Here is a 14,555-nt window from a genome sequence, read left to right as displayed (position 1 = left end):
CCAAATCAATCATATCTAGACACAATCGACTCAATAACATCAATACATGCTAAACAATTAAATTCCAATGCTTAATTATAGATTTCCTATCATTATTCCCCAAAAGTAAAAAATCGACCACGGTCCCGCTTGGTCAAAATACGAGGTTCAAACCAAATCCGATCACCCATTCACTACGAGCCCGAATATGTAATTAGTTTCGAAATCCGATCCCAAAACGAGGTCTACATTCCAATTATACAAAAAGCCCTAACTCTACCCAAATCCCTAATTTTCTACCCTTAAAAATATGATTTAGGCCTAGAAATCTAATGGGTGTTAATGAAAGTTAAAGAAAATGAGTCTAAGATTACATACCTATGAATTTCTCGTGAAGTTCTCTTTCAAAAATCGCCCAATTTGACGTTTGGAAGAAGAAGTTATGAGTTTTGGGTTAAATCCCATTTTTGCTTTTGTTTTAAAATCACTAGGAAGACCTTCATCATGTTCGCGATGGGTCTGTCGTGTTCGCAATGGGTCAGGACCAATTAACCATTGCGTTTGAGATAAAAGGCTCGCATTCCCGGAGTTTCAGCCCCCAGAGCCTTCGCGTTCGCGGTCGTGTAGACGCGTTCGCGTAGAGTAAAATCCCTCTCCCCTTCCCTGACCCAAAGGCCTTTGCGTTCGCGATAGCAGGCCCGCATTCGCGAAAGGAAACACCCCCAAAGCTTCGCGTTTGCGTCCTGTGTCTCGCGTTCGTGTAGAAGGAAGTTTCCTTCAGCCTGACTTACCCTTCGCGTTCACGAGAGTCCTTCCGCAAACACGAAGAACAACACACCAGAACACCAGAAACTAAAAACCTGCAACTTTTTCTATGTTTAAACCTTCCGAAACCTACCCGAAACTCACTCGATCCTTCGAGGCTCAAAACTAAACATGCACACTACCTCAAAAACACCATACGGGCTTGCTCGTGCGATCAAATCGCCAAAATAACACCAACAACTATGAATTTAGCATCAAAATCATGAATCACCTAAGAACTTCAAATTTTGCAATTTTTCCAAATACGGTCCGATTCACGTCGTTTCAAATCCGTTTCTTACCAAATTTTACAGACTCGACTTAACCCACATATAAGACCTGTACTGGGCTCCGGAAACAGAATACGGGCCCGATACCATCAAATGTTTAAACACATTTCATTTCAAAAACTCATAAATATTTCAGAAAATAATTTTCTCTAAAAATTCATTTCTCGGTCTTGGGACATCGGAATTCAATTCCGGGCATATGCCTAAGTCCCATATTTTCCTACGGACCCTCCAGGACCGTCAAATCAAGGGTCCGGGTCCGTTTACCCAAAATATTGACCGAAGTCAACTTAAATATATTTTAAAGCCAAAATTCATCAATTTTCACAGATTTTCACATAATAGCTTTTCGGCTACGCGCCCGAACTGCGCACGCAAATTGAGGTAATGGTGAAATAGGATTTTAAGGTCTCAGAATGAAAAATTTATTTATAAAACAAGTGATGACCTTTTGAGACATCACATTTAACTTCAGTAGAGTTATAAAACGACTCGGATGGGGCATACATATAAGATAAGAATTTTTTTTAGTATAAAATAATTATAAATGAGCATTATGTAACAGAAAAGGCAAGAATTTTGTAGTATATGATAATCATTTTAAAGTAATGTGAAATTAATTTTTTTTAATTGAAAGAATTTGGGTTATGAGTCAAATCACATCAAGGAAGAAATGGATCCAAAGAGAGTATGGTTGATTTAAGCTTATGTGACATTTATTTTTAGATTTTTATCATTAAAGTTTATGCCATGTCATATTTATGGTAGGTTTTTGAGCCAAAATGACCTTTAAATGATAAAGACAAAGTTTAGTTACTTTTAAGTGACAAAAAGTTGTTGAGTGACTTTAGTGAAATTGAAAGATAGTTGAATGACCATTAATGAAATTAACCCCAGCAAATAGTGGGCACCGGATACAAAAATGTGACCGGTGCTGGATAAGTTTCGAAGGCATTGGATCCTAGAAATATATGAATAGCAACATGCTTTGTGTCTTCCCATTCTGGTGATTGCTTTCTAAGACCTCTTCAACATTATTATCCCTCAAGAAAAATAAGCATCAGCTCCAAACAATATATGTGAGAATGAGGGTCTATATTTCGTAAGCTATCATAGTAGTACTAGGTCTAACGAAGTCTTACGAATGAGCATTAAGAACAATAGGACAAGAAACTGTTGGGTTTTGTTATTAATAACAAAAGAAGGTGTGAATGGAAAATGGTGGGAAAAGAAATGGAGGGAAGTGAAATTTTAAATAAGTTCACTTTACTAATGCACTTTGTCCCTCATTGGAAGAAGGAAAGAAAATCTTTGTGTATATATATAGAAGCTCATCTTTTAGCTCTTAAAGAGTTAAGAAGAAGTGGTGCCCCGCGCCGTCGTCGCTCACTCGCTCGCTAGGCTCGGCTTCGACTTTAGATTGATTGATTAATCTTTTTAGATAAAATTCTTTTCAATTAATTAATTAAATTAATTAACGAAAATTCAATCCGGAATAACCCGCGACCCGGTCCGGTCCGTTCTCTTTCCCGGATTATTTTAAATCCGTTAGTTGTTTCCCGTAATTTTTTCCACCCGTTCCAACAACTATGGCTGTTCTAAAAGGTTGCAAACCTTTTCAGAAATAATGCCAAATTTGGCTATAAATAGAGGGGCTTAGCCTCATTTTCCACCACCGAAAAATCTGAAATCACTCCCCTCAAACTTCTGCATTCTGCATTGTTTTCCAAAACCAAAAATGTAAGCATTTTGTGTGATTTGCTCCGCCATTTGAGTTTGACGAAATTTTGTGATTTGAAGTGCTGCTATCACAGAATAGTTATTCCGTTCTATCCTAGGAGGGATTAATCCGCAACCTTGGCATTGTGTGGGGATTAAATCCCTTAAGGAAACACAAGAAACTTGTGGGCTCAGAATTTTCTACTTTTGTTTTTAAACTAACGCTTGTTCATTTACTGATTTTTGAATACAGAGTTTTAACAAGCTTAAGGAATTTAACATTTTATTTCTGTATTCAATCTTACTTACTGCTTTGGGAGACTAAAATTTTATTGATTTTTTACTCCCGTTTTAGAGATTAAAATCTTTGGATTTTCTACTCAAATTTGAGATTAAAGTCTTTGTGACTTTCTACTCAATTCGAGATATAAAAACTTGGTTGTTTGTATTTGTTTTGAAGATATAAAAACTTTACCGAGATACTAATCTATTTGTCAATTTCTTTTACAGAAAGATGACAACAAGTGCGTAACAATAGAATGGTTCTATTGGGACTTTTGCTACAACGACAAATGCGTTTTGAAGTCGCACAACTCCTGCACCAGCGATGGCACCAGCAGAAAAACCCGGAAAGTTTTCTAGTGTGGACTTTAAGCGGTGGCAGCAGAAAATGTTCTTTTACCCGACCACACTCAGTTTACAACACTTTATTAGCGAAGACGTTCCAGTTCTAGGAGAAGAAACTCCTAAAAATGAACGATTTGTGGTCACTGAGGCATGGAAGTATTCTGACTTTTTATGCAAAAACTATATTTTAAGTTGCTTGGAAGACGACTTGTAAAATATTTATAGCGTCATGAAAACATCAAGAGAATTATGGAATGCTCTTGAAAAGAAGTACAAGACTGAAGATGCCGGACTAAAGAATTTTGGGGCCGCCAAATTTCTGGATTTCAAAATGGTTGATGGTAAATCTGTCATAACGCAAGTCCAGGAATTGCAAGTTATTGTTCATGACCTCCTCGCTGAAGGTATAAAATGAGTCAATATTCTTATTCAATATATTGATTATTGTGTTTATTATAAATTTCTGATTGTAGTTATGGTCATAAATGAAGCGTTTCAAGTTGCGGCGTTTATTGAAAAGCTGCCTCTGCTGTGGAAGGACTCTAAGAATTACTTGAAAAATAAGCGCAAGGAGATGACGCTTGAAGACCTTATTGTTCGTTTACGGATTGAAGAGGACAACAAGGCTGCTGAAAAGAAATCTCGTGGAAATTCAACAATAATGGGTGCAAATATTGTTGAGGAAGCTTCAACGAGTAAAAAGAGAAAGAGGCCGTCTGGACCAAAGAATTATCCAAGCAAGAAGAGGTTCAAAGGTAATTGCCACAACTGTGGAAAGGTTGGACACAAAGCTACTGAATGTCGTGCACCAAAGTAGGACAAGAAGAAAATTCAAGCAAACATGATTGAGAAGAATAATGAAATAGACGACTTATGTGCCATGCTTTCAGAATGCAACCTAGTCGGAAATCCTAGAGAATGGTGGATTGATTTGGGAGCAACTTGACATGTTTGTGCTAACAAGGAGTTGTTTACTTCATATGCTCCCACTGGACCCAACGAGACAGTGTTTATGGCAAATTCCGCTACTACAAAAATTGAAGGAATGGGCAAGATAGCTTTGAAGATGACTTCTGGAAAGATTGTGACTCTAAAAGATGTTCTACATGTTCCTGAAATGCAGAAGAATTTAGTCTCGACATCACTTCTAGTCAAGAATGGCTTTAGTATGTTTTTGTTTCCGACAGGGTTGTAGTTAGTAAGAATGAAATGTATGTAGGAAAAGGTTACCTGACTGAGGGCCTTTTTAAACTCAATGTAATTGCCATTGATATGAATAAAATTTCAGCTTCTTCTTACTTGCTCGAGTCAAATAATTTATGGCATGAACGTTTAGGCCACGTCAACTTCAAAACTTTGCAAAAAATGATTAATTTGGAAGTATTGCCTAAGTTTGAATGAAATAACTCGAAATGTTAAATATGTGTGGAATCAAAGTATGTTAAGTATCCTTATAAGTCAATTGAAAGGAATTCAAATCCTTTAGACTTAATTCACACGGATATTCGCGACATGAAGCCAATACCATCTCGCGGTGGGAAAAAATATTTCATAACTTTCATTGACGACAGTACTAGATATTGCTATATTTACTTACTTAATAGTAAAAATGAAGCAATAAACGCATTCAAGCAATACAAAAATGAAGTTGAAACGCAATTAAACAAAAAGATCAAAATGATAAGAAGTGATAGATGCGGCGAATATGAATTTCCTTTTGAAGAAATATGTTTGAAAAATGGAATTATTCACCAAACAACTGTCCCTTACTCACCGCAATCTAATGGAATTACGGAAAGAAAGAATAGAACGTTAAAGGAGATGATGAACGCCTTGTTAATAAGTTCTGGTTTACCTCAGAACTTACGGGGGGAAGCTATTCTTATAGCTAATCGAATACTGAATCGGGTTCCCCATAGCAAAACGCAATCCATTCCATTTGAAAAATGGAAAGGAAGGAAACCCAACTTAAAATATTTTAAAGTGTGGGGGTGTTTGGCTAAAGTGCAAGTTCCTAAACCCAAAAGGGTAAAAATTTTACCAAAAACCGTTGATTGCATTTTCGTAGGATATGCAACAAATAGTAATGCATATCATTTTTTGGTTCATAAATCAGAAAATACCGACATTCATATTAACACGGTAATTGAATCGAATAATGCTGAATTCTTTGAGAATATTTATCCGTATAAAATGGAATGTGAGTCATCTAATGAAAAATCTAATTGACCTCGGGAAGAAGCAAAGGAAAGTACATTTGATGAGGAAAATCCAAGACGTAGTAAACGTCAAAGGACAACTACTTCCTTTGGACAAGATTTTCTGGCATTCTTATTGGAAAATGAGCCTCAAACGTTCAAAGAAGAAACGTCTTCCTCGGAAGCACAATATTAGAATGAGGCAGTCAATAGTGAGATAGAATCCATATTAAGTAATCATACTTGGGAATTGGTTGATCTTCCTCTAGGAAATAAACCTTTGGGTTCTAAATGGATTTTCAAAAGGAAAATGAAAGCTAATGGTACTATTGACAAATATAAGGCAAAATTAGTTGTTAAAGGGTTTAGACAATGAGAAGGTCTTGATTACTTTGACACATACTCGTCGGTAACAAGGATTACATCTATCCAGGTGTTAATAGCGTTAGCCGTCGTGTATGGCCTTCAAATCCATCAGATGGATGTAAAAATGGCCTTATTAAATGGATATTTAGAGGAAAAATCTATATGGAAAAACCTGAAGGGTTTGTAGTTCCCGGAAAAGAAAAGAAGGTGTGTCGATTTGTTAAGTCACTTTACGGACTAAAACAAGCACCAAAACAATGGCATGCGAAATTTGACCAAACAGTGTTGTCAAATGGTTTCAAGATCAATGAGTGTGACAAATGTGTTTACATTAAGAATACTCCAAATCTTTGTAGTCAATGTTTGTTTATATGTGGATGGTATGTTGATAATGAGTAACGATATTACTAACATAAATGCTACTAAGCGCATGCTTACTAGTAAATTTGATATGAAAGATTTAGGAGTTGCCAATTTAATTTTGGAAATTAAGATCCTATAGACTCCTCAAGGTCTAGCTTTTTCTTAATATCATTATATTAAAATGGTTCTTGAAAAGTTCAAATATTTGGACTTTAAATAAGCAAAAACGCCAATTGATTTAAACCATACTCTTGTAAAGAATAAAGGTCAAAGTAAATCTCAATTGGAATATGCTCGAGTGTTGGGAAGTTTGATGTACATTATGAATTGTACACGACCTGATATAGCTTGTGCAATAAGCAAGCTTAGTCGATACACAAGTAAACCCAACCAAGCTCATTGGATAGCAATGAAACGAGTTTTGGGATATTTGAAATATATCCAAGACTATGCATTACATTACAATAATTATCCCACAGTTATTAAGGAATATAGTGATGCAAATTGGATCACCGGATCAACGGAAACAAAATCCACAAGTGGATACATTTTTACTATTGGTGGAGGAGCAGTGTCTTGGAAGTCGTCCAAACAGACATGCATCGCTCGCTTTACAATGGAGTCTGAGTTTATAGCTTTAGACAAGGCCGGTGAAGAAGCTGAATGGCTCCGAAATTTCTTAGAAGACATTCCTTTTTGGCCCAAACCTTTGGCACCTGTATGCATACATTGCGACAGTCAAGCAACAATATGAAGGGCTGTGAGTGTGTATAACGGGAAATCTCGTCACATTTGACGAAGGCATAATACCGTTAGGCAACTACTCTCTAGTCGAATTATCACAATTGACTATGTAAAATCAAAAGATAATGTATCAGATCCGCTTACAAAAGACCTACCTAGAGAGGCAGTTGAGCAGTCATCAAAGGGAATGGGACTATGGCCGAGGACAAGTCACTATGGCGGTAACTCTACCTAGAAGACTGGAGATCCCAAGATCTAGGTTCAAGGAGATCAAACAAAGTCATTAGTGACGGTTCAACATTGTCAAATAAAATTTTGGTCCATTCTCATGATGCAGACAATGTTCAGTACCAAGGATAAAGTAGTAGGACTTTTTAATGGTTTCTAAGTTTGATATGAGGTATATCAAATCGTGTATCTAGGGGATAACACGTTTAGGAATCACCTATATAAGTGTGAAGTATAAGACGCTTCAAGGAGAATGTTGTAAGGCCAGTTCTCTACGCACTTATAAAACCAGGCAGTGTTCATGGCTGAAATGAACACAACAATGAGAACCAAAGACGGTTAAGGGTTAATTGTGTGACATATGGCTGTCTAGGTATACACCAAAGTTCGACTGTTCAAAGATATCAAATCTACCGATTGATCGAGTATATCCGACATATGTTCACTACTGAAAGTTCAAAGGGAAACCTACTTATCCAGATGCGGTTAATCTTTACTTGCGAATCACACATAGTTTTTTCATGCATATTTGTTTCGGATAGACATTCCCCATTCATGTGGGGGATTGTTGGGTTTTGTTATTAATAACAAAAGAAGGTGTGAATGGAAAATGGTGGGAAAAGAAATGGAGGGAAGTGAAATTTTGAATTAGTTCACTTTACTAATGCACTTTGTCCCTCATTGGAAGAAGAAAAGAAAACTTTTGTGTATATATATAGCAGCTCATATTCTAGCTCTTAAAGAGTTAAGAAGAAGTGGTGCCTCGCGCCATCGTCGTCGTTGCTCGCTCGACTTCGGATTCAGATTCAGTCAAAGATTGATTGATTGATTAATCTTTTTGGATAAAATTCTTTTCAATTAATTAACGACAATTCAATCCGGAATAACCCATGACCCGCAACCCAGTCCGGTCCATTTTCTTTTTCGGTTTATTTTAAATCTATTAGTTGTTTCCCCCAATTTTTCCCACCTGTTCCAACAGCTATGGTTGTTCTGAAAGGTTGCAAACCTTTTCAGAAACAGTGCCAAATTTGGCTATAAATAGAGGGGCTTAGCCTCATTTTCACCACCGAAAAATCTGAAATCACTCCCCTCAAACTTCTGCATTCTGCGTTGTTTTCCAAAACCAAAAACGTAAGCATTTTGTGTGATTTGCTCCACCATTTGAGTTTGACAAAATTCTGTGATTTGAAGTTCTGCTATCACAGAATAGTTATTCCGTTCTATCCTAGGAGGAATTAATCCGCAATTTTGGACATTGTGAGTGGATTAAATTGTTTAAGGAAACACAAGAAACTTGTGGGCTCGAAATTTTCTGCTTTTGTTTTTAAACTAACGCTTGTTCATTTACTGATTTTTTAATACAAGGTTTTAACAGAAACATATCTAATGCTTGCATAATTAGATGAATCCAACTAAGGGTGAGAAGATTGAAGTTTATATTGGAATTCTGTTGAGCTACCTGGTTTAGGCCGATTCTAGCTATAGTTGGGAATGCCAAAATGAAAGGGATTAGTAATAAGAGTTTAAGTTTCGTTTATTGAAGGTGAAACTGTATACCATCGGATTACTTAATAGGTAACTCTAAGTTAGGCTGATATGAAATCTTAAAACATAGAGTAAATAACTTACATTAAAAAGTTAAAACTGTGTCATAGAAGTTTTTGTGACTACTTTCTTTGATAATTACTTAATCAATTTCCAGTTCAACTGTGATGACCCGGCCAGTAGTCTCATGAGTTACCGCTCTATTTTTCCCATTTCTACTTCTTTATGCTCCGTTATCCGTGTTTTATGTGATCGAGTGGATTAATTGGTGTTCGAAGTGAATTTGGTAAGAAATGAGAAACTTAGTCTCTTTTAAGAATAAGTTGGAAAAGTCAACCGGATGTTGACTTGTATGTTAGAGGGCTCGGATGTGCGTTACGATGGTTCGGTTAGTTTCAGGATGTGATTTATGACTTAGAAGTGTGATCGAAATGGATTTTGGAGGTCCGGAGTAGAATTTGGCTTGAATTGGCGAAGTTGATATTTTGATGATTTCCGGTTGATAGGCGAAATTTTGATATAGGGGTCGGAATGGAATTCCGAAAGTTGCAGTAGCTTCGTTGTGTCATTTGGGATGTGTGTGCAAAATTTCAATTCATTCAGATGTGGTTTGGTTAGGATTTTGATCGAAAGCGTATTTCGGAAGATTTCTCAAAAATTAGGCTTGAATCTGATGTGTTTCGGGTAATTTGATGTTATTTAAGGTGTTTTGATGATGGGAACTAGTTTGAATAAGGTATTGGGTTATGTTTGCGCTTTTGGTTGAGGTCCCGGGGGCCTCGGGGAGATTTCGGATAGTTAACGGAAAGATTTTTGGACTTGAGTGATTGCAGAATTTCTGCTGCTTCTGGTGTTTTCACACCTGCGGTTTGTGGACCGCAGGTGCGAAGGATTTTCCACAGATGCGGATTTGAGGAGAGAGGTCAGGAACCGCAGATGCAGAATAAGGACCGTACCTGCGGAGTCGTAGATGCGGCAGTGTACCGCAGATGCGGTTTTGGATCGTTAAGTAAATTCCGTAGATGCGGAGAAATGACCGCAGAAGCGGTACAGTAAAAGCGGGCTTTGGGGTCGCAGATGCGAAAACCCCTGGGCAGAATGTTTTAATCCATTTCATCCGCGATTTTTAAGCTCATTTACTCCATAGTTGGTCTTTTTGAGAGCTTTTTGTAGGAAATAGAAGAGGGATTCAAGGAGAAGCATTTGAAGGTAAGGATTTCAGACCAAAAAACTCGAATCTATTGTGAAATCCACCTAGAAAATCATGAAACTTAAGCTAAAAATGGAAGAACTAGGGCTTGAGATTCTGAGCTTTTGAATTGGGATTTAGAGGACCATTTGGGGTCGGATTGGAGAACTTTTGATATGTATGAACTCGTGGAAGGATAAGGAACCCGTTAGTGTAAAAATTTCTGAGTTTCGAGAAGTGGGCCCGGGGCTTAGGTTTTGCTAATTTCGGGATTTTTGATATTTTTCGGTTGTTTTTGCTTGGGCTTTGTTCCATTAGCATATTGTGACGTATTCGTTATTCTTTGGATAGATTCGACGCACGTGGAGGCCGATTCGAGGGACTAAGGCGTCGCGAGCTAGAGTTGTAGCCAGTTCGAGCTGAGTAATGATTGTAAATGATGTCCTGAAGGTTTGAAACCCCGGATTGCACATCGTAGTGCTATATTGAGGTAAGACACGCGCTTGATGATGAGCGTGGGGTCGTTTACTATTGGGGATTGTGACTTGGTCTGTCCCGATAGATGATTTTACTACGTATTTAATGGTCCATCCCGATTGATGATTTGGGATGATTGCCATATTTGGGCTTCGTGCCAACTATTTGAACCCTCCGGGGATTTTTATCATTATTTCCTCACTGTATTGATTTATCACTTGAGCTCAGTCCTGTTGATATTTACTGTTTTACAAACTCAGCCACATTTACTCATATTTGAAACTTAAATGATATTTTTAAAAGATGTTTTGGGCTGAGAATTGTTGTTTTACGAATGCCCGAGGGGCTTGTGATGATTTTCGGACTGAGTGAGGCCGAGGGCCATATGTGAGGATATGCTGAGTGATATGAGGCCGAGGGCCTGAGATACTTTATATGTCACGAGGTGGCTTGAGTGATGTGAGGCCGAGTGCCGAGTAATGTGAGGCCGAGTGCCGAGAGATGATGCCACGAGGTGGCTTGATATAGCGCTTGTGCCGTAAGGGGCCCCTCCGTAGTCTGTACACCCACAGTGAGTGCGGGTACCCATTATGATTTGAGAGTGAGCCCGAGGGACTGATATTGTACTAAGAGTGAGACCGAGGGGCTGATACTGTTTTGAGCGGTTGTTACTGTGCCCGAGGGGCGTATTTCTACTTATTAATTACCTGCTAAATTACCTGTTTTACTTGGTTTAAAGGAATTTCATTTGACTTCCTCACTGATTTACTGCTTTAAGTGATTTTTACTGTTTGATATAGAATTGCTTTGTGCCTTAACGTGTTTTCTTGCTTTCAGCCATTATTTATGGTTATTACTCACTGAGTCGGAGTACCCACATTACTCCCTGCACCGTGTGTGCAGATTCAGGCATCACAGAGTCCGCTCCTGAGTGTTGATCCTCCTAGTCCAGGCAGTGTTTTTCACAGACTACGAGGTAGCTGTTGGTGTCCGCAGCCCCCGTGCCTCCCTTATCTTACTATTATCATGTTCTTGAACTTCTGTATCGGATTTTGTATCTAGTAGACTGGTATCCAGATTTATTAGTTGCTCATGACTTGTGACACCCCCGTTTGGGCTGTGTCGGGATGGTTTCTACTGTTGTTATTGTTATTTCCGCAAATTATGGTTATTCTATCATGTTCTAGAACTATTTATGGTATTTAACTATTTAAATGAGGTGTTCTGTTTTGGTCTGGCTGGCCTTGTCTTCACGAGAGGTGCCATCACGACCGGGTTCAGGGTTAGGGTCGTGACAAGTTAGTATCAGAGCCTAGGTTACTTAGGTCTCACGAGTCATGAGCAGGTTTAGTAGAGTCTCGTGGATCGGTACGGAGACGTCTATATTTATCCTCGAGAGGCTGCAGAACCTTTAGCAAAAACTTCACATTCTTGAAATCCTTATTGTGCGAACTTGGTATTCCGAGTACTGACCTTCTGTTATTCTATTCTCTCACAGATGGTGAGGACGCGAGCTACTAGATGAGGTGGACGACCACTAGTGCCACCAGCTGAGACCACTAGAGGCTGTGGACGCGGTCGTGGTCGTGGCAGAGGCAGAGCAGCGAGGGCAGCACCTGTAGATCCACCAGCTGCCCTAGCTCCAGATCAAGCTCCAGCTATGGATGCTCCAACAGCACCAGTTCAAACATCAGCTGTGCCCATCGTGATTTCGGGTCTTTAGGAGGCCTTGGCATAGAACTTATCAGTTTGCACTGGCCTGGCTTAGGCAGTTTCAGCCACTACAACAGCAGCTACTTTAAAGGTCGGGGGAGGCAATTAGACCCCCGCTGCTCGCACACCTGAGCAGGTAGTGCAGGGACTTCAGACACTAGGGGCACCTCTAACCCAACCGATTACACCAGCTCAGGAGTTCATGGTACCAGTTATGCCGGATGATGAGTAGCCTCGTCTTGAGAGGTTTGGTAGACTCCAGCCTCCGTCATTCAGTGGTGCTGAGGGCGAGGATGCCCAGGGTTTTCTAGATAAGTTCCAGCGGATGCTCTGTATAACAGGGATTCTTGAGTCTAGCGGTGTGGAATTTACCACCTTTAAGTTTTCTGGGATTGCCTTTACTTGGTGGGAGGCGTATGAGAGGCGTAGGCCTGTTGGAGTAGCGCCCCACACTTTGCAGGAGTTCTTCGTTCTCTTCCTGGAGAAGTATGTGCCACAGTCTCACAGAGAAGAGCTGCGCAGACAGTTTGAGTGGTTGAGGCATGGGGATATGACCGTGTCACAGTATGAGTCGAGGTTTTCTGAGTTGTCTTGTCATGCCGTTTGGATGGTTCCAATAGATCGTGAGAGGATCAAGAGATTTATTGATGGCCTTAACTACCATCTCCGTATCTTGATGACTAGAGAGAGGGTATTGAGTGCTACATTCGAGGAAGTGGTTGATATCGCTCGTGAGATTGGGATGGTTCGCCGTCAGGATAGAGAGGAGAGGGAGGCCTCGAAGGCCTCGAGGATCAGTCAGTTACAGTGGTGCTCCTTCGAGGGGCCAGTTCCAGCATGTTAGAGGTCGTTCTTTTAGGCCTGCTCAGTCAGCCCGTCCAGAGTATCGTGGGGCATCTTCAGGTCGTGGTTACCATGGGTCTCAATAGGGCCAACCTTCACTCAGCACCCTTCCAGCTCAGAGTTCATCTTGTGCTCTGCCAGCTCAGGGTTCTTCTATGCCGAGTGCATCAGCTAGTCACTCCAGTGCGAGGGGTTCCCTTCAGTCCCCTTCTCCAACACCTGGGAGTTGTTTTGAGTGTGGAGAGTTTGGGCATGTTTGGAGACAGTGTCCTCGTCGTATTGCTAGTTCATCCCAGCAGAGGGGTCAGCCCTCGACTTCTGCTCTAGTTACTTCACCACTTGCCCAGCCAACTAGGGGTGGAGGTCAGGCATCCAGGGGTCTCCCCAGAGGGGGAGGTCGATCAGGGGGCGGTTAGGCCCATTTCTATGCACTCCCAGGCAGACCCGACACCATTGCTTCAGATGCTGTCATTACAGGTATTGTTTCAGTCTGCTACAGAGATGCCTCTGTATTATTTGATCTCGGTTCCACCTTTTCTTATGTGTGATCATACTTTGCTCGTTATTTGGGTATGCCCTGTGAGTTTCTTGCTTTACCTGTTCATGTATCTACCCCGGTGGGCGATACTGTTGTTGTAGATCGTGTGTACCGGTCATGTGTGGTGACTATTGGGGGTCTGGAGACCCGAGTGGATCTATTGCTATTGATCATGGTGGATTTTGATATCATTTGGGGCATGGATTGGTTATCTCCGTGTCGTGTTATTCTAGACTGTCATGCTAAGACAGTCACTTTGGCTATGTCGGGTGTGCCGCGGATCGAGTGGCGTGGTGTGACTGATTATGTTCCTAGTAGAGTGGTCTCTTTCTTGAAGGCTCAATGTATGGTTGGGAAGGGTTGTCTTTCATATCTAGCATTTTTGAGAGAAGTTGGAGCTGAGACTCCCAGTATTGATTCTGTTCCAGTTGTGAGGGATTTTCCTGATGTGTTTCCTGCAAACCTGCCGGGCATGCCACCAGACGGGGATATTGATTTTGGTATTGACCTGGTGTCGGGCACTCATCCCATTTTTATTCCGTCGTATTGTATGGCACCAGCAGAGTTGGAGGAATTGAAAGAACAACTTCATAAACTCCTAGATAAGGGGTTCATTTGGCCTAGTGTGTCACCTTGGGGTGCGCCAGTCCTGTTTGTGAAGAAGAAGGATGGCACCATGAGAATGTGCATTGATTATATGCAATTGAACAAGGTAACAATTAAGAACAAGTATCATTTTCCTCAAATTGATGATTTGTTTGATCATCTTCAAGGAGCAAAAGTGTTCTCCAAGATTGATATTTGTTCGGGCTATCACCAGTTGAAGATCAGGGATTCAGATATTCTTAAGACTGCTTTCAGGACCAGATATGGTCATTATGAGTTCCTTGTGATGTCTTTCGGGCTAACTAATGCCCCATCATCGTTCA

General features: G+C 40.1%; 1 protein-coding gene across 1 annotated transcript; it reads left to right on the top strand.

Moving 5' to 3' along the window:
* The first annotated feature begins 3,648 nt into the window (after window positions 1-3,648).
* Window positions 3,649-4,236, top strand: LOC107790041 (uncharacterized). The gene is made up of 2 exons (XM_016611939.2): window positions 3,649-3,823; window positions 3,893-4,236. Exons 1-2 carry the CDS (start codon window positions 3,649-3,651, stop codon window positions 4,234-4,236), a joined length of 519 nt encoding a protein of 172 aa, XP_016467425.2.
* The last annotated feature ends 10,319 nt before the right edge of the window (window positions 4,237-14,555 follow it).

The sequence above is a fragment of the Nicotiana tabacum genome, chromosome 7 (assembly GCF_000715075.1).
Source record: "Nicotiana tabacum cultivar K326 chromosome 7, ASM71507v2, whole genome shotgun sequence".
Lineage (NCBI taxonomy): Eukaryota > Viridiplantae > Streptophyta > Magnoliopsida > Solanales > Solanaceae > Nicotiana > Nicotiana tabacum.
The sequence above is the reverse complement of the archived record's forward strand: the minus strand, read 5'-3'. Positions and strand labels throughout refer to the sequence as shown.

What these genes read in the sequence shown, in the direction of transcription:
- LOC107790041 (XM_016611939.2), top strand. Translation starts at nt 3,649, where the DNA reads ATGAAAACATCAAGAGAATTATGGAATGCTCTTGAAAAGAAGTACAAG. An exon ending in TCATGACCTCCTCGCTGAAG is followed by an intron (nt 3,824 to 3,892) that starts GTATAAAATGAG and finishes TTCTGATTGTAG; the next exon opens with TTATGGTCATAAATGAAGCG.